This window comes from Lissotriton helveticus, chromosome 2_1, assembly GCF_964261635.1.
Source record: "Lissotriton helveticus chromosome 2_1, aLisHel1.1, whole genome shotgun sequence".
Taxonomy (NCBI): Eukaryota; Metazoa; Chordata; class Amphibia; order Caudata; family Salamandridae; genus Lissotriton; species Lissotriton helveticus.
The window spans coordinates 1,274,499,924-1,274,520,767 of NC_136059.1; the positions used below are offsets into that span (position 1 = coordinate 1,274,499,924).

At 43.7% G+C, this 20,844-nt stretch overlaps 1 protein-coding gene across 2 annotated transcripts in view; it reads left to right on the forward strand.

Moving 5' to 3' along the window:
• The window catches only part of UNC5C (unc-5 netrin receptor C), a 441,641-nt gene that overhangs the window by 304,867 nt on the left and 115,930 nt on the right, over positions 1–20,844 (forward strand). For both annotated transcript variants that reach the window (XM_078676216.1, XM_078676217.1), the window contains exon 4: positions 896–999. In XM_078676216.1, the coding sequence (XP_078532342.1) occupies positions 896–999 (104 nt within the window). The remainder of the gene's footprint in view (positions 1–895; positions 1,000–20,844) is intronic.

The following is a 20,844-nucleotide window of genomic DNA, read 5'->3' on the forward strand; positions in this document are numbered from 1 at the left end:
GCAGCATTTCAAAATCTTTGAAGTGAGCCTCAAAAAATCATGCACCTCCCTCCGTCTTACCACCACTCACCAAATTGTGGATGTTAAACTAGTAGTAGAAATGTGATCATGTACCATGTTAATGTCTAAATCAGAAGTTTTACTTTGCATGCCAAATTCCTCCAATAGACCTATTTGTAATGATTTGGTGTGTAAGGTCCAAAAACTACACGGACTGGCCACTTACCTTAAAAACACCCAAAATCTGAAGGCAATAAAAGACAAACCTAATTTCATACCATTCAGTAGAGGTCTCAGAACATATACAGTCAAACAAGAAAAAAAGGTGAAGTGTGCAAAAGGGGATTCATGTCTGGAGACAAGTAACTGGGTGTGTTGGTTTGCAGGCTCAGCTCATCAATATGATTTCTGAATTACCATGGTAGTCGGAAAGCAAACCAGACGCGGGTTTGAACGGTTATAGAGTTCTGAATTTGAAAAAGTGTGATTCCTTCAAAAAAATGAGTTTATATTCTGCTATTTGGAATGCAGAGCTAGGCAAATGGTGGCATTCACAGGCAAGCATTCCCAGCTCTTTTTGGAGGATTCGCAAATGGGATTCTCTTTCATATTGATAGGAAAGCATTCTGTGAATCCTGCTGAAACTCCATTTTGTGCTGTGACAGATGGTTAAATCTGTTTCAGTACAAAAGAAACCCTGGGATGCTAACCAGTATCTATGTGCCCGGAGGTTTGTACATAAGAAGCTGCATCTGGTATTGCCTGTGTGTGTGTGTGTGTGTGTGTGTGTGCAAATTAATGTTTTTAAAAAAAAATCTTGACAAAAGTTAAAAGAGGGCAACTAAGCGATTTAAAGAAAACTAAAACGTGCTTGCTTCTAATGACCTGTTTCTAGATTTACGGAAGACCTTTGAGCAGGAGCCCCTGGGGAAGGAAGTGTCTCTGGAACAGGAAGTCCTGCTGCAGTGTCGGCCGCCGGAAGGAGTCCCCGTGGCTGAGGTGAGTGGCAAGAGCTGGCTTCTAGCAGCAACGGGCTCCTCTTTATCCTAACAGAGCCTAATCTGCGGCTAATGGTGCAGTGAATCAGACTATGGCATGATGGATGTGCGGTAATGCAGCCCTAACCGCCGACCTTCCATATAGCAAGATAGATTGATTGGGAACTGATTAATGGCTTCAAAGTCAATTAGAGTGTGCTGCAGGGCAGAGCGACGGCCAGGTTTGGTTGGCTATTTCTTTTCTCCCGCCTTTCGACAAATCGGAACACAGAGATCTTATGTTGGTTGTGTTTTTCACATTGGTTTGGATTTAGGAAGTGTAGACGTCCATTCCGTTATCTTTAAAAAGTCATAAAGCAATGGTGGCTAGCACAGCTTGGATGGTTCATCAAATGTATTAAAAATCCCACCGGGATGTAATCACACACACATTAATGTATGACTGAGAAAAGGCGTGCATTGGGGAAATCTGATAAAAAAAACTCCCAGAGCTTGAATTCAGGACAGATTAATCCATCTTCTGACACAACATATCTGTGTTATTTATTTGTAATTAAAGCCCGGCGGGAGTCCATCTTGATATCTGCTTGGTGGGAAAATTGATTTGCCTCAATCTGATGATATTATTTTTATCACATCACCTGTGTGTGCCAAAGTGACCAATGAGGAGTTGCTTTGTAGGGGAATTTTTACAGCAGTACCAGAATCTGCACAGTTCGCTTACTGTTTGATTGTAATATTGCGGTGAGGGGGTTCTGGCAGTGTTTAATAATGATTGGTAGCTAAACGTTTTCATTGTCATATCTTTCACAACCAAGGCTTTGGTCTCACCAGTGTCGGCTGCCAACTAAAGGGCACAGCTGGCTTTCTCACCTCGGTGGGAATACCAATAACATTCAAGTGCAAATGGATGGTCCTGACAATAATCAACTTATGATTTCAAAGTGGTTTGTAGAGAAGCCTTTTCTACCTGAGAACAAGATTGTTGACTTCCTTTGTGTTTCAAGCTCTTGAATTAGTAGGCGTCTGCACCTTTATCATTGGGACACCCTGTCTTCAGAGTGGATAAGCTGCTGGCAAAGGAATTTCAATCCAGCACTAGCCCTGCACTGTTATCTCCGAACGGGTAGCTCAGCAGCTGCCTTAAGTGCTGGATAAACGTGCGCACTTAAAGATGCCCGTTGATTGACTACTGTGCATGAATATTTCAGGGGTGCACTTGAAAGTGGATTTCATCTTGAGGGATGAATCTGGGGAACCAAGTTAAACAGATATAACTGGGCTCCTGCCCTGAGGAGATTTACCAAAGTGGTTTATTAAAATCTGACCAATTGAAGGACATTCAAGAGGCTGATTCCTGAAGAAAATGTGAAAGATCTTTTAAAACTGTTTGTATAGATGCTGATCTTATGAATAAAGATATCTACAAGTCAACGCTGATATGGAGATTTTGAATATCCACTGAATTATATTGTAGTGGGGACCATGTATGAGATATAGGCCTCCCCCGTATCATCAAGAAGTGGGGCAATATTTATTTATATATTGAAAAAATATAAAGACTTTGCAGAAGCCTCCACAAAGCACTCTGCCCAGCAATGAACCTTGCATCATGGCAAATAGAAGTGTTAAAAGCAAATTCATAATATTGGTTCTTGCAAAGGGGAGTGTGCAGCAGAGGCCTACCATTCACTTGAAGGGGATGGGAGGTAGAAGAGACAGGGTGATTTGATCAACAGAAAAGGCAATGCTTTTCTGAAGATGGATAGCATGATTTGGTGTCAGATGAGGTGTTGTCAGAGTTCCATTGGAGCATGACAGGTCTGCTTGGAAGAGGTAGTGTGCCTGCCAAACATGGCATGTCCTTTACAATAGACTGTTGGGCTACTGTGTGCGATCTCTTCATCCTCAGTCCCTATGATGCCGCTGTGCTCTTCCTCGGCCTGCTCAAAGTATGCACCACCGTTATGAGCAGCCGCTCTAGCAACACCTCTTCCCTCTTTTGACAGACTTTATCCTCCCATGGTGAGTTTACAAAAGGGAGGAGTGCACCACAGCATTGGCAGCACAACACCTGTACGTACCACCAAATCAGTGTTTGCTTGTAGTATTTTGTTCTCAATTTCAAATGGCAGGCATGTTCCCACATCACAATGCACATGTAAAAACTATGTATAGCACATAGTAGGGAGATTATAATCTCCCACAAATTCTCTGTTTACCTGCTTTTCTTTTACGACACACCCTCTTTCCACATTTCACCACATCTCTTGGAAAACTTTGGCTTGTGCTAGTTCTTACTGACACTCTTGACTTTTTCATTGTTCATCTCAATTACTAGGAAGGAGACAGAAGCTTAGTCGTGGGTTCACTCAACTTATGTTTAACGTCAACGCATCAAAGGGAGTAATGCACATTAGGGAGTGAACACACCTTAAGGGGGCATACAGAATGTCTTTAACCCACCCAGACATCCCTTATGGTTTTTAAACGGACTCTCGCCAATTGTGTTTTTTTTTTTACTGACCTGCTTCGTCCTCGAGTCTCGCCCAGATACACAGCAGTATCTGGGCGGCTCAACCTTGAAAACTCCGGGGAGCCATTTCTGTTTTTTTTCTTAGGGGAATCTATAACTAAAATTGCCTCAGGCTGTCCTACAATCACTGATAGTGGTATTATGTATTTGTGGGACCATAACAAGGCTGTGTTAAAGTCAGTCTTCTCATCATTCAGCCGCTTAGCTAGCATACATGTGCCGAGACACATGTGGTAGGGACATGAAGTATCTGCTCACAGGCTTAGAAAGAGATTTTATTGGACCTCTTTACCTATATGTCTTTACAGTTGAGTGAATTCAATTAATATTATACACGTGCCTACCTTTACATCATTTTAAGTTGTTTGAAAGCTGCTTGTGAAGAGCAGGTTTTTAACCCATCAGAGCCCGAAGATTAATTGATCCACCTCATTAACGCATTTAAATCTCAGGACCTTAGGTCCAACACTGGTCAGTCTGACACCATTAGACCAAGCGGCCAAAAGACAGGGCAGGTGAGTTGGGTGTTGCAGCCGTGATGGCAGGTAATCATTCAAGCACAGTGCTAATAAATCGGCAGGAGAGCGGTGTGGGAAACTGATAGCGGTGTAGCTGTCATTAGTGCAGTAGAAGCAGTGGCACTGGGTCCCATGGGTCGAAGGGACATATTTCAGTCCAACTTTGGATGTCTTTCATTACTCAGCAGATACCAGTGAACCCATTTTCCTTGCTCACCCTAGGCATCCTTGCAATGCTCTTTGACCTTAGAGTGGAGAAGGCATGGCAGATGGGCTTTGCAGCACTAGGGGGTGAGTAAAAGAGTGCCTCAACAATGCATAGTGGCATGAGGAATATGGATACAATTTGCAGTGTGGAGCACATGCATGAGTGGAATAGTTCTGATGGAATTGGCATAATGTGAAGTAGGCGTACATTCCATCCAGCTGCCTTGCAATAGCTATGCTCTCATTACTATTACAATGTTAATAATGACAGTTTCACACCAACTGCCTCAGACTGACCATAAACCTATGCCTAGTTGTGTCTCTTAAGGATGACACTTGTTATCCCTAAAATAATGATCAAGTGTTCTCCATCGGCCTACAGCCTCTTCCTTCCTTGCATTACTCAGAACCTTCCTAACACATCCCCTATTCCCCCTCTGAAGATTATTAACCCCTTCGACGCTCATGACGAGCTGGGCTCGTCATGGCGTAGCCTCCTCGCACGCTCATGACGAGCCCAGCTCATCACGTAAAGTGCGCTTTCGCAAAACCCAGCGTACGGGCGGAATTCCGCCCGCACGCATGCGGTTAAAAGATTCCCATTCCGCTCCAGTGCTTGATTCGAGCCAGCGGTTCTCAGCATCGGCACTTTTCATGCGCACCAGTTCAGGACATATTCCTCTATGGTAGGCACGGGGAGATTACGAGATTTCCCCAGGATGTTGAGCTGGTTTCCCAGCTCTGAAGACGGCAGCTCTGGCCATTACTCCACATCCTCCCCCCACTTTCACAGTTCGTAGTTGGTTCTGTTTTAGGCGGTGGTAACCAGGCTGGTGCAAGCTGCCTCCTGATAAGAGACACAGCGCTTAGTTTTTTTTTGTTTGTTTTTTTTACAAATTAACCCCTGTTCCGCTCTATATCAACAACAGTTCATTTGCCCTTAGGCAACACTCCCTCAACACAAGCGCCCTACAAATTATTCCCTGACCCTAAATTAATTGAACAATTGAATCTCTTTAACTTCCCCTTTTCCCATGTTGAGATGGCGTCGCGTTTTGCAGTCACGCAGGCCCCAATTGATAACACCATGGGACCATGGGCTCAGATGTTGGGCGCGCGGAGCCAGGCCACGTCACAGCGTGCGTTATAAAAGCCGGCGCGCGAGGTGACGTGAGGGGATCCTGCGTGAGCTGTCGGCGTCAGCGCTCCCGCGCCCCCTCTAACATATTGTTTCACTTTGTCAAGGAGCAGAGGCTCGTGTCTGCGGGCTAATTGGCGAGGAATCGCATTTGTACCAGGGCTCAGGACAGACACCAATTAACACTTGGCAAGCTCAAAAACCTTATGCCCGCTTGACATTCAAAGGAATCAGCCTTCATTTCTTTCCCCCCTCCTAGCTTTTGATGTCTTGAGCGAGATCAAACACCCAGATTGGAGAACAGCCTAATAGCGCTTCTTTGTGGAGCCCTTTCAGTGCTATTAAAGGCACATCGACCAGAACTGTAATGGATATGAACGCCTTAATGTGACGCTTTATTAATGCCTTTTGCCGGAGCTGGTACGATAAATTAGAAAAAATGAGAAGATGAAAGGTAACTCGGTGGGTTGAAGGATTACATGATTTTTTTAATTTAGAAATGAACGTGGTCTTTTGTTTAAGCCTCGCTTGTTTCCTAGAGAAATCTACCGCTTAGGAAACCGCACAGTTGCTTTGGGATAGTGAGGGAAAATCCACCTGCAGTCGTTTATCACTGGTCTAAGTGTAATAATATGACAAATATCACAAGTGTGGGTGGACACTCAGGGGTGAGCCATTCCTTCATTTAAATGTGAAACAATTGCCGCCAGTGTAATATATATATATATATATATATATATATATATATATATATATATATATATTACACTGGCGGCAATTGTGCCAGTGTAGTTATTATTAGGTTAGCGGTTCTGTTAAGTAAAGCATTTTTATTTCCTTAATAACTTGGGCACTGTTTGACAAATACGGTCAAAACGTTGAAAAAAAATTAGTACATCACTTTTGGTCGTTCATGGTCATTTTCGTGCATGTGCAGCGTTGACCTGGTGCCTGTGGAAGCCAGGGCATAGGGCCAGGCCAAACCAAAAGCTGTGCACCGTTAGGGTCGGACCTATGTAGAGGTTGGTGCACAGGACCTTGATGGAGGCCAGGACCTGCAGCCCACCCTTGATGAGTATGGCCGTAGGCTCCCCACAGAGATAGATGTCCACAACCCACCAATGAGGTTATCCTCCTGAGGAGAGTGGGGAGCACGTCCAGGCAGGATGCTACCCCTGGTTCTCCACCCATCCAGCAAACAGTCAAAGGCCGGGGTCCGATGTCAACAGAAAATGTGCGCAGACCGCGTGCCCCAACGGCCATGTGCAGCTGGGGTTGGGCTCCTGAGTCATAGAATTTGCTTGAAGACAAATTGACCATTGTACACTTCTTAACTACTGGTGGAATTACCGTCATGCCCGAGGTGCACTCCATCCTTTTCATTATCAATTTCTGGACCATCACAAAACGCAGATAAAACCATAAACAACAATGTCCCAACTGTCCCAGAAGGACTTCTCTGTAATTCATATGTGTCTACATAATGGATAAATAGCTGCTTAAGACACCGTTCTGCGTCTTCGTTCATCATTAGTGAGATGTCGCTTGAGTCCCCCTGTGCAGTGTGCAGTGGGACATCATCTAAACATGCTGACTCCGCTTGGGACGGCTGGCCAGTATAAAAAGAGCGGAATACTTTCCTACAGGCATTCAAATAATAGTTACATTTTCCAAAAGACTGATCCTGCGTCAGGATTTCAATTTATGTACACTGCAGCTTCATCATAGAGAGTCAGTTTTGACTATGATTAGGCACAGGTGCCATTTTGCACCTGGATTCGGATGGCTTTTTGCTGATAAAAGGGCTATGCAATTGACTTTTATGGTAGTGCAATCATTTGACAACATTGATGCTTATGGCATTTGAAGAACAAAGAAGATTCACATGATTCCTCCACATTGCAAATTAGATTTCAGTAGCAAATGTTTTCTTCAAACACCTTAAACCCAGGTGGAAACAGCAATTTTCCTGTCACAATCCCTGCAATTCCCCTATGTGCTCTCAAACTAAAGTGTGTGTTTTTATAGCAGCACCGATTCGTTTACGGAACAGGGGATGCTTAGAAAAAAAAAAGATTTGCGTTCAGAATGCAAACACACCGATGATGGGCCTCTGTTCTTTGCGGATCACCCTCGCTTTCAATGCAGTGAATCACATGCGTTGGCAAACAATGACGTGTATAAGTCATATTCTTTAGGCAGGCCAATCTATGACTCCGGTGACTTGAGATTTTGTGATGCAACCTTTTAAAGCACAAGTCGCATCTTAAAATTAAAGGCTGGTCGAAAAAAGTTGGTGCACAAAATGCGAGCCCTTTTGTGAGCACTCTTTCCATCCATATGACCCTTAATTCCTTAGACAAGTCGTTAGCTAAGTATTTTTACTAGCTATTGCATTAATGTTTACTTTAGTAATGGAAGGTTGGTAAGTATATTAAAAGGTGGAAATGTGTGCTCGAAGTCACCAAATCTTCGTGAGACACGTATCTGAAAGCAGAACAGGGAGACTAGTTATCTATAAAATAAACTTTAATCACTTCTAGAATTACAATGTTCAATTTATGACACCTCAACCTGCCCTGCTGGCAGCAGCTTAACCCAAATGGTGTCTTCCCTCTAGTTGTCACCTGTGACTGACACACACACACACACCACAACCCCCCCCCACACACTCCCATAACATACCTATTATGAGGACCGACCATTGACTGTAATGAAGTGTGTATTTACTATTCTAACTCCATGTGCGCTTTGATGGTAGGGTAGGTTATAAAGAGGACCGAGGCAAATATAACTGCACTTTTAGTGTTTTGATACATTTGCTCAAAAGTACCTAAGCACGCTACACGGATCGGTACTCCTGACGCACTGGTCCTCACAAAGATAGTGTTTGTCTGGTTCTGACAAGGTTTACCCACGCTGTGAGGACCAAGCTGGTCCCCACAGCGTGCGGTATACATGCCCACACACACGCATTCTCTCTCTCTCACTTTCTTTTCGTGCACTGCATCAGTGAGAGGCTGGCCTAACCGTTTCAGTGCGGGGCACGGTTAGTTAATATGCCATAAGTAGCTTAAGCAACTTTGATGCTAAAATACATGGTTTGCCGCACCTTTAACCAGGGGATAATTACTTTGCTAATTATAAATGAGCTGCTCCTCATACAGGTTTAATTGGAGTGCACCGCCTGGTGTACAAGTTTGTGACCCAATTGAGCTGAAAAACCAGCATTACATTAATCCACATTTGCTTCTTTAATTTGAAAGGTAAAGAGAAATCTGCCGGAGCTAATTGGCAGAGGGATTGGCCGCTCTGCTGCATGGAGCTGTGCGCCGGCTTTGTTTACCACAGCTCACATTGCCAGGGTTAGAATACTGGTGACAGCTGGGGGACCGCTCCTTCCAACCCACGCCAGGTAGTTGCGTGATTTAATTGATTATTAATATGGCGGCTGCAGGCTCCGTTTCCTGGGAGCAGCTTATGTTTTGCTGCAGTTAGCTTCGTCTAATTGGAACTTTCATGTGTGTACACTTCTGTGCAGGTGCGGGTGTCAACGAGACAGTCTTTAGGATTCCCTATTGGCCAACGACTCTTAAAATAGAGGCGGGACACAACCGGGAAGCCATATTGGCAGGCGGTGTCTGCAGGAATTACAATGAAGCAAATTCGAAGAAACCGTACGGTGCTTCGGGGAGGCCTAGCAGTGGCTGCTCCTAACTGCCAGAGAAGGGTACCAGTCTTTGTTGAAGATCTCGTAGCAGAGAAGATAAATGCTTCTTTATACATTTTCATGCCCATCTTTGCTTTCAAAGGTGTTTTTATTTACGTTGCGTAAAGCAGACCCCATTGTCCAAGGATAGAAGTAAATGCAACGACTCGGATATCGCCAACTGAAACTCAAACACGATGTACCTACTAGAAGCCTAAGATCTCAGGACAAACTCTTGCTGAGTGTACCCCGTATCCGCTTGTCCATATGTTGTGGCAGAGCCTTTTCCTACCTGGTTCCACTTTACTGGAACAAGTTACCAATTCAATTCAAAAGTGCTTTATTCGAGTGGTTACTCATAAAAGCAGACAAACAAACACATAATAAAATACAATTAAATTTCTAAGTCAGCATGACTTTAAGCACAATACACATTAAAAAAGAGGTTTAAAATAACATTACATCCAGTTATTTACCATCAAGGTGCAAAGTTCATATTATAAGAACATATTAAAAAAAAAAACAATCCAATTACATAGTTAAAAATTAATATAAAAGTTTTACGTCAGATAGACACCAGGCATGGGAACAGAGAATAGATAAACTAGCAGTCTCTGATCAGCTAGGCAGAGAGTAGTCACCCTACTAGCAATCTCTGCCTAGTTACCCACGCCCACCCCAAGTACTTTGCGGTCGCTATGATAATCCAATTTAAGGAGGTAGTTTTAACAATACGTAGAGCAACCATGCTGCTTTTAGTACCCAAATTTCTACACATGGGGGCCAACCACACACGTCTAGGAACAGAATATGCATGACAAACAAACAAGAAGTGACCCAGCGTCTCATTGCCTTCCCCACAAACTGGGCAAGTTGCTGGACCTCCATTTCTCCATTTAGATGTTAAATTACCAAGAGGTAGAGAGCCAGCCCTCATTTGAAAAAACAGTTTCCTGTCCATGGATTTAGTTATAATATCCCAGTACATTTCAAACATTGGAAACAGTTTAGCTTCAAGGAAGGCAGTCGTCATAGACCCATTATTGTTGTTAAGGAGACTCTTGTTTTCAGCCTGTTCCCAATAAAGGTTTTTTATAAACAGCTTTGATGGAAAGGGTGACCCGGTTGGATCAGACCACAATTCACTTAACCCTAGTTCACTTAATGCAGTTCTCAATGATCTAAACCATTTAATTTCATGAAATCGATCTGCTTTGATCACATCAGCAAATCCTTCTGCATATTGTGACAACTCGGGGGTGGTCCAAATTCTACGCCAATATAATATCGGTCGAAGTTTACACATAGCCGAGATTTCCTTCCTGCCAAGATCATATCTGAGTGGCAAGAGGGGACTGCTCTGTGGGGTACCAGTTAATCTTCGGAGGAAGCTATTCTCTGACCTCTGTAGCTCCTGGAGGTTTTCTTGCCCCCACAGCTCTGCCCCATATAGTGCAGACCCTATTGCTTTAGCCTCATATATGATTAGTGGCGGTTTAATTGGCTTAGTTAAAGATTTCGTGTGCTCCTTAATAATGGTAGCAGCCAGTTGTTTGTGTCTTAATACTGCCAGATTCAAGTGGTGGTTCCATCTGTTGTCATTTGAGATTTGTATCCCTAGGTAGTTAAAAGATTTCACAACTTCAAGGCGGCGCCCACTCATGGTTATTTTGGATTTAAAATTCCTACAAGGATTAAAAACCATGAGTTTTGTTTTTGCTGCGTTTACCTCCAAACCATGATCACAACAAAATTTGTCAAAAATTACCAATGCCTTTTGCAGACCACTTGGGGATTTTGATAAAATTAAGGTGTCGTCTGCAAACATTAAAATAGGAACTTTTGCACCAGCAAGTGAGGGAGCATCTACGGGCTCAGCTTGCATGAGGGGGACAATTCCATTTATAAAAAGAGTAAACAATGTTGGTGCCATTGAACAACCCTGCCGAACCCCACGCTCGACAGGGAAGTCAATGGTATCGTTACCGTAGCCACCCCATTGGATCTTAGCATAGGTGCCCTCATGAAGTCTCATGATCAAGGTTAAAATAATCATCGGGACCCCCAGGGCTGCCAACACCTCCCACAACTTTGCCCTCGGCACCAGGTCGAATGCAGCCCGTAGGTCAACGAAAGCTGCATAGAGACTGCATCCGCCCAGGACCACTGTCCGCCATTGAATCAGTTGGAAGCGGAAGACCTGGTCTACAGTGCTAGTTGCTCTGCGAAAACCAGCCTGAAAAGGGGATAGGACGTTCTGCTCCTCAGCCCAGTCAAGCAGATTATTAATGAGTACACGTCCTACCACTTTTTGGACCGTGTCTATTAAGCTGTTTGGGCGATAATTACAGGGTTGGGCACGATCCCCCTTTTTATATACCGGTATAATGACTGCACCCCGCCAGGATACCGGGATTTCAGCCCCCCTGGCTATATGGTTTAATAAAAGGCAGATGTATTTACTCCACCTATCGGTGTCATCTAAGAAGACATCCGCCGGGACTCCGTCATTACCCGGAACAAGTTACCTCTCCATCTTCGACTCTGTACTAACTACTGTCAAGTTAGGAAATTGCTGAAAGCTTCCTTATTTTAAGCGACTCTTTTCTGTGTATGCTAGCTTGCTGTTGTAGGCAGCGCAGAGATGCCCTCAGGCAAGTTGTGCGCTATACTAAATTTAATTAACAAAATGTAATTGACATAACCCTGGAAAATCTCATGTGACAAATGTTCGTTTTGTAAATATTTGTGTGTCGCATTGGACAGTGCCAAAAAGTAACTCTAGATCCAACATCAGTGGACATGCTGGATGCACACATGCTTCGGAACAACAGTAGCCCCTCAAAATATATTTTTTTTAAAGAGTGAGACAGTGTGATTTATAAGAATCTCAATTTTATATATTGAACAAAACCGCATGGTATTTATAAAGTGTTTATCGCCACAAGTGTGCCGCTGTATATCTCTAAATATCCGAGCCCCAGTTTATTGGGGTACCCATCTCAGCCAAGCTGACACTATTGGTTTTCACTCGGAGGCTTTCAGAATGAGCACAGATCTCTACAATGGGCGCAGAAACAATTTACACACTATTCTGACTAATATACAGCTTGATAGATGCAAGGTGCTAACCTCTCTTTGTCCAGCATAAATAAACAGCAAAATAAATTTGATAATTTATTGAAAGTGGTTTAGGATTCACAAGCAGTGCACAACCCAGGAGTGGCCATGCAGGTAAGAGCGAGGTGGTGGTGGTGAGGGGGGAGGGGTTGGGGTCACGACAGATGATGAGAGAAAATTAAATAAATAAATAATTTACCTTTGTCGGCATCTGTCGAGTCCCACCCCCATTCGCCCCACCGCTCTTACCTGCACGGGCCGTTTCTGGCACTACCTAGACCCTCAACAGAAGCTTATTGACCTCCAGCCACATTTTGAATAGGAGATATGTAATGCTGTGTTTCCTAGCTTTAAACATCATTAGCATACAAGACTTAGAATCCCATGGAGATGCTTGCTTAGGTTATCATATAAAGAAAGCAAGAAGATCATGCGGTAAGTGCTGGGTGTGGTACAATTGAATCGAAGCCTTCGGAGAAGTTCTCCCTTGACAATGGCACACTCCATCTTTAACTCTTTAGCAATTTTAAGGAATGATTGTCCTCTTTGGGACCTTCAATACCAGAAAAAGGGCCAAGGATTGAATTGTTCATTTTTCTTAATTCTTTTTCATGTGGGAGGTTTCCCTTATAGCAGAAAATGAATTTCTGTTGAAAGGTATTGCACAACCAAATTTCAAGTGTAAAAGGCATGATCTCATTGAATAGTCTACGTTTAGAATTACTGGTGAAGGCAAAGGGTAACAAATAGTAGGGTAGAGACCCATGAGGGCATGTTGTAGTAGTCCAGTGGAAGCCGCCTGGATAACAAAAGTGAGGCACCATATTATTAGTAATGCACATACGGTTGGGTCAAGCACCCAAAACAGGGTGTGTCAAGCAACACCTGACAGAAGGATGAATTTGGGAAAAGAAGATGTCAGTGTGAGTGAGCTCTCAAGACATCCGCAGGATGTTTTGAGCAGCCAGTGGAGAGAAACAGTACAAGTGGAGAGGAGTGATGAGGTCAGCACTGACTTCTACCAGCATGGAGTACGCCTTGCACAGATGAGGAAGTTCCCTGCTGGGAGGGAGATACTGATTGAGGGAGTGCATTTCATTACTATGTGGCACATTTCTGCAGGACATCTGCTTTTATTTAACCTCTACAGGCTGCAAGAGCTGTACAGAAAGAAGTTGAAAACACATGACTAAAGGACTTAAGCTTGATTACCACCTCATAAAACATGAAGGCGTACTCTATAGGACACTTCATTGGTGAGGTTTCTGTACCGTTTCAGCTCTAATTGGCTAAATCTGTTTTTGGAAGTTATAGAATGGACTTAGCTTTAAGGTAACCATACATACATCTACACTGAAGTGTTGTTTGTGGTGTGGGAGCTAAACCCATACCCCACTATTCAGGACACCCCAAAATTTTAGAAAACTCAAATTTACATTAGGCGGCACAGAGTGGCAAAAACAAGTAATTGGGATCACTCAATAATTGTGTTCTAGATAAAAGAAAAGTTAAAGAGTTTTATTACAAAAATTTCAAAATCAATTGATACAGAATTAATTACATGAAGGCCTTAAACAATGTTATACAGAGTAGGCAAATTCAGAAATCAGTCCCAAATGAGCTACAAAACGAGAAAAATAAGCAGCATCTCTAGTAGAACAGGAAAGTCTTCTAAACATATCTGGATCAACCCAGAATCAAGAGGTTCTTATACACAATTCTTGCAATACGAAAAGGGGAAAAGCCGCTAAATCATCATGGCCTGATAGTAAGTAACAACTCTTCAGCAAATCAGAAGTTAAAACGTCATTACCTTAACACACTATGCCATTTCAAGAATTAATCTAGTATTTTCCATGCTATTGCCATCTGGAGATGCCTGTACAGAATATGAAACATATCTACAATATCACTACATACAAATGAATAAGACCCGACTACACAGTGGAGCTACAGCGGAAGGGCCTTAGAAGTTTCAGCGTATCAGGAACACCAGAAAGTTCATCTTAAGCTGTGTATTCATAACAGTAGGGATTTTTTTAACATCAGCTGTCTTTGCACTGCTGAGCTAGTGAGGAAAGAAGATGCATAGGGCAACAAGATGGAAGGGGTTGATAACAGGAGTGAATGACAGAAACAGCATCCATTTTTATATAAATGTAGTTAACTATTCATATACCTCATAATAAATTAGTTTTGACTGTAATCTTATCAACACGCCGTTTGCACAGTGAATCTAGCATACAAGCATTATTATTCTTTATTACACAAAAATATAGATTTTTAAAAACACTTCCACAGTGGCTTTAAGTTTTATTCCCCGTGGGTCTTTGAATCGCAGGGAGTACCAACTAAATTTAGCTGGGTCCTACTGTGGTAGACCTAAGAGATTTGCAGAAAGGCTTCCTGAGACGTGTAGGTGCTGTGTGCCTGTGTATTTTTGTGAGCGTGGGTCGGTGGATGAAATATTAATTCATGAATTACTGGGTGTGGGAGTTGCAAATGTATGGCTACCTTATGTTATAGTGTTGAATTATCTGCACCACACATGTGTGCTACAACCAATCATGAGGGCTTACACGTTCCACACTTTCCTCACATTTACTATCATCATCCTTATACTCTTGAAAAGCAACTAGCATATAACCCAGGTGTTGCATTGGGAGGGGCAAGGTAGGACCAGGTATGTGCTGCTACTCACTGCAAGGAGTCCCACAGTAGTTGTCTTCTGCCTAAACTCTACAAAAGAGATATCACTAGTCAGAGTGTGCATATGTCCAAAGCCTGCTCTGTCAGCTGAAAGGACTAACCAACCCGTCTCTTCTCTCCCCCACTCCCGCTCTGCTTATGCAAGGCATCACAGCCCTGCAGAGAGGCACAGAAACAACCAGCAATGTTAAATAGAGTGACTGGCCATGATTCCCTCTATTTGTTGTCACGTATGGGAATGTTGCAGCAAAGGAAAAATTCTCACTTTTTTGTGCAAAATTGCACCCCGTGGCTTGTTCGAAAGATGGCCAGACTTATGCTTCCATGCACACAAAACTGGCAACCACGTAGCAGGTCTGCACGGCCTTATTTTACATGCCATTGGGCTGCAGAGAGACCAAAAATAGCTTTATAATAAAATGACATGCCTACTATCTGCAAGACTGGAATTTATTTAGTTCCTAGCAGTGGGAAGGAGATAGAACACATTGAAAGTATCTTGCACGGTTAAAGCTTCTCAGCTGCTGTTCTGCGGCCAGCATCCGCCCCATAATTTATTCCACATACTTGTCTTATGCTTTTGTTGGCTGTTATTGGCAGGTCCACACGCTGTGATTCATATCTCTGTGGGAAATGTTATTCTGCGCACTGTTTGTGTATACCAGTAGCTCCAAAGAAACTTGGCTCTTTACTGTACCATACTGCAAGGGGTCACCTGAAGGGCAGTTGACTCTAAAGTTGGCCAACTTAAAAGAGAATCCGAGTTGTAAGTGTGATGTTTAAATGAACATGCCATGGATGCTGGTGGAAGAAAGTGCATGCTGCTGTCTCCGGATCCGGATTAGTAAATCTTGGGCAAGATTTCCAGCACTGTGCAACATGGTATTCTCTATGAAATTGTATTTGACAGCACAGCAATAGTACTTCCCCTCTTTTATTTGTTTAGTCATTGTTTTGGTTGAGGTTGGGGTTGTTCATTTTCTTTTTCATATAACCGCTTCACGAATAGCTTGAGTTGTTAACCGGCCATGTGTGTTTAGCAGTAGCTCTTCTGATAACTTGCCATTTGTCCCTCTTCTTTGCTGGTGGTGCCTTATCTCTCAGTTCCTGTTGGGTGGCATGTGGCAATGTTCTTGTTAATTAGAACAAATGTGCCAATTATTTTGATGCTTCTCCTGGCATCAGTAAGAGAATAATTAGACACAACACATCTGTCCCTCAACAGGTGGGAAGTGGGTGGGTATGGGCGGATGAAACGAGAAGATGGAGGCTGAATGCGACTCATCAAGTGCGGATAGGAGTCTATTTTTTCCCATCACTGCTCCGGTGGTGGTTTAGAGCAGGATCCAACACACAGTTGATATTGCTTGTTTGGCGGAACATGTCGTTACTTTGAATCGGGGTTGGGGAAAAAAGTTGAGAAATGATTCCAAACTCCTGCATTAGCATTAAATATTTGAACTGTGGACTGTGGACGTTTGATAGGGATTTACTGCTTACACACAATAGATATGTATATCCACGAAAATACTTCACTGTAATAATCAATGTATACATCCTTTGCTGAAAGCCTAGCACAGATGCAGAGGAGGTGAAAGTTGCGAAGTCTTGATGTGTTCTTCCTCCAGAATTCAACTTGTTATGATATAGATCTGTGTATTTAATGGTTGCCATGTGTAGGCTTTTCCTGCTCAACAGAGACCACTTTTGATTTTCAAGAATGTCCTTGGGGTTTCTGTTTCAGCAATGACATGGAGGCGGCTAGGTGTGGATGTCAAATGGGTTGATATATTAGCTTTGCACAAGTATTTCCTAACTTAGTTTAACAGCCGATCATGTAATCAGCAAAAGGTATAAGTGTTAATATGCTTGGTGATAGGATTATGTAGATGTGTGGAGCAGGGATGAGTGGCAGCAAGTTTACAGAAATAAATAGCTTGGTTTGGCTGCAATTGAGGACAAGGCGCATCAAACTAAGGTGGGAAGGGAACTCAATTTGTAGAAGAAATAATGCCACATTACTCATGTTAGGCAGGTATCGGGGTATGTGTTATACATCAGCACTTACAACAAACACTGCTTGGTCTGAGGTAGTAAAGCAGACAGCGACAGATTCTGCAGGTCAGAACTAAGCAGGGTCATATGCGGTGTAGACTTTACGGGGGCAAGCAATTAAATATATAAAGTTCTGTAGAAGGAAAGAGCTTTATGATGGTCTCAGCTTAACAAACCCACGTCCAGAAGAATATAGGTCATTTTAATCATTTTGTTAAGGAGACTGCTTGTCCAGTAGGTGATAGCAATGTCATTGGATGTGCAGCCATGTCATGTTTTTCATAGCCCGGTTTTTGGAGGACTCTGGCTCTGCCCCACTAGATGCCAATATTTAATGTGGATGTATAAATGTTTCATTCATTGAAAGTGATGAGCAAGGGCTTGAGTTTAACTGGTTAGGATTTGAGGTCTGGAGCTGAGACCAGAATAAGGAGGGACTTTCCAAAGTCTCCCTCTAAGGATATGTCACCATTCCCTCGCCAACCATGGGCCTTATTATATAAAGTGCCCCGGGAGTGCAACCTGGATTGGCACCCACTTTGCGTGCCCCCAGGGAACTTTGGTATTACAGAACGAGCCGCAGATGCTTGTGCAGCCCCTTCTGTAATACAGATAGTGCTTGCGCACATATAGCGCCAGTGCTATCATCAGAGGGCATTCCCTCATTTGCACAGGGGTGTGGCCCCATTTAAATGAGAGAATCGCTTTGCCTCTGCACCCACGCCTTATTATAGACGCAAAGGTAAAGAAGCTGCCAGGAGGCGCACTGACAGTGCGCCATGTAAAAGGTGGCACACCATCAGTGCACCCCTGATGGCAGCCTTCTGGAAGGGGTTAAGGGGGTCTTATGGACCCTTTAAACATCCCCTAGCAGACAGGTGCAGTCACTCACTGCACTCGCCTGCAAGGGGATCTCTCACTCCTCTTAAATGTGCAGTTGGGTTTCCACCTGCACAGTGAACGTCGATCTGTATTTCACTTGAATGTACTGTCCCCGGGTCACACTAGTTTGCGACTGCCCTAGGGGAAGCGCATTCAATCTAATACGGCGCACTCTACTTGTTAGCACTGAGCGCACCTTTTGAAAGGTTGGCCCAGCGCTACCAAGGAAAATGTTCCGCATTGTATATTACGGCCCCATATACTCACTAGTAAACCTAAAACACTAGCTGGACAACTCTATGTCTTTGATTCATTGAGGTAAATAAAAACAGAAGCTCTCTTTTCTGGAACTGCCAGTTCAGTGGTTGCAGCACTAAGGCGGAGTAGGATCGCTGAGAGCCGAAAAAAATAAAAATAAAATGATAATGACTTTGTTACAGCCCCCCCTCCCCCCCCGCCCCAGCCCCCCACCGGGCTGTACTGGGGGAGTGGGGTCAGAGCCTGGGAGGAGTGGTGAGCGCACACTTTCAAAGCGCACATGACTGCTTGGCCAGCCGCCTTGGCACGGCCAAAGCGTCATGCGCACCTAGCATGTTCCCCACCTGGCTGCCTTAAACAGCCTGGTGGGGAACATGCCCAGGGCCCCAGTCCCCATCTGAGCACCAAACCACTGTACTCAGACCAATCACAACGCTGCATTGCATCAGTGTGATTGGCTTAGGGAAACCAACCGCAATTCTACATTGCAGCGTTGGGATTAGGTTAGGAGAGCCCAGGTGCTTCCTGGTTCCGGACCTGCCAGGAAGAGAAAGAACAACAGAGAGATGGCAGCCCCATAAATAGGTAAGTGATTTTTATTTTGTTGCTTTTTTTTTCACTCCCGCCACCCGCGTTCCCTGCCAGCCACCACTGGGTTGCAGGCTTTCTTGTTCCACGTTTGAGGTAGCATAGCATAGCCTATGAAGCAAGAGTAGTGGTTTTGGGCCATTTAAAAAAAACAATTAGTGAGATGCTTGATAGGCTGTTGAAGCTGCTCTGAGTGCCGTAAAGTGAGGATGAGGGGGAAAAAAGAAGGTGCATTCAGAGCTCTCATAGGGCAGCATTCCAATTCTTGAGGAAACAAAGGAAATCCAAGGAAGAAAGAGATAGATAGATCTGTTCGGTCCTGAGTCAGCAAGTAGGTTTCTCAAGATTCGATAAAGACCCTGACATTTTAATATGAATGCAGGCAAGTAGGTCTGCCAGAAGAAAAAAACACTTGTTTTTATAGGGCTACACATTCCCGAGGAGTCGGCTTGATTCCACAGGTTATGGGTGCTGGAGATGGGTAAAGAGAGACAGAATAGGTCTCACATGGGCCTTCCATTCCCATAGTGGTCAAGTGTCTCAAGGTGATGTGGCCCTTCAGCTTTGGCCTCGACATGCCTGTACCGAAGCGAGCAAAAATATAATGTTGGATCTATTTCGTGATCTTAAATTGACAGTAATCTGTTTCTTGCCGGCCATGAGCTCCTCTAGTTATCAAAATGGGCCAGATTCTGACAAACCCACCTGTGAAAGGCTAGATCAACAGATTAGCGTGTCTGCATTGACATGGAGGTGCCTTATGCCGCGAAATGGTGCTAAAACCATTCCAGGCACCAGAAAACATCTACACACACTGAGACATCTGCCGCCAATCAATTTAAATTAGGAATTTTATATCTGACTCCATGATCCTGGCAATGCAATGTTTCAGCTGCAGTATGAACCACAAAACGCAGAAAAATCTGCTTATTAAAAAGTTTATTCATCGCTCCTTTCATGAAGACCGCTTAGGGCAACAATACACGTCAATAGCATTTAATAAATACATTAATTTTTTTCTTCATTCTTATGTCTTTGCTAATCAATCCTCTAATTGTCAATGAATGGGCGCATGGATTGCTGGCTGGAAACTTTCCACTTCGCTTCACGTTCAATTAGCATGACAATAAAAATAATGGCTCGAAAAAAAGCCACAGTTTCAGATAACACCTTCCAAGCCATTTTCATTCGTGTAATATACTGGCAGGCTCGTACTTTTGAATCCAATTACAATAATTACCTATTTAGCTGTGCGGTTGGATGCAAAAATGTTCATTCCAGACACGTAAATTACTTGGTGCAAATTCAATGAATCAGAAACGATGCTTTCACTCGATTTCACCTTCAATGTTAAACTACTATTTTCTTTTTTCCGGATGTTTACCTTATTTTTTTATTTTTATTTTTTGCTAATGCAGCCCTGCAATGCATATTAGTGGGAGATCAGCCACTCTCAACGATGAAGAATGCAGGCGTTCATGGCCCCCCAGCTGCAGCCCGTGCAGGTAAGAGTGGTGGGTCCAGGTAGGGGTTAATTCAACGGACGATGACGAGGGGAAATTAAATAAATAATGAATTCTACCTCGTCAGCGCCCACCGAAGTCCCCCCACCCGGACCCACCGCTCTTACGTGCATGGGCTGCGGTTGCGGCCTCCTCACTGGAAAGCGCCCGACTCCAAGAACATGTGCCACACTTTCAGGGCATCCTAATGATAAGTGCCCACGAGTGTCCCACTGAGGCATATTTTTAATCAGTTCCGTTGTGTGATGTTTGAGGAGGAGAAACTGTTCTCTTATCCCCCTAGTGCAATATGTCCATCCTTACTGATGCCAGGGATGACGTTGGCGTGGCTTAGGTCCATTACGTCAGCTCTGTAGTTTTGCTGGTGGGTCCGATACATTACCTGGGTGTAGGGTGACCAGACGTCCCGGATTTGCCCGGACAGTCCCAGTTTTCTACCGGCTGTCACGGCAGATTCAGTAATTTTGGCTCATGTCCCGGTTTTTAGAGGGGTCGACTGAAAATATTGCGAGGGTTTTTTTGGGTGTTATAAAGCTGTGCTAGTGAGCAGCTATTATAAGTAAGCAATTTAATCAGTATGTATGATGTTGGTTGTAGAAATTA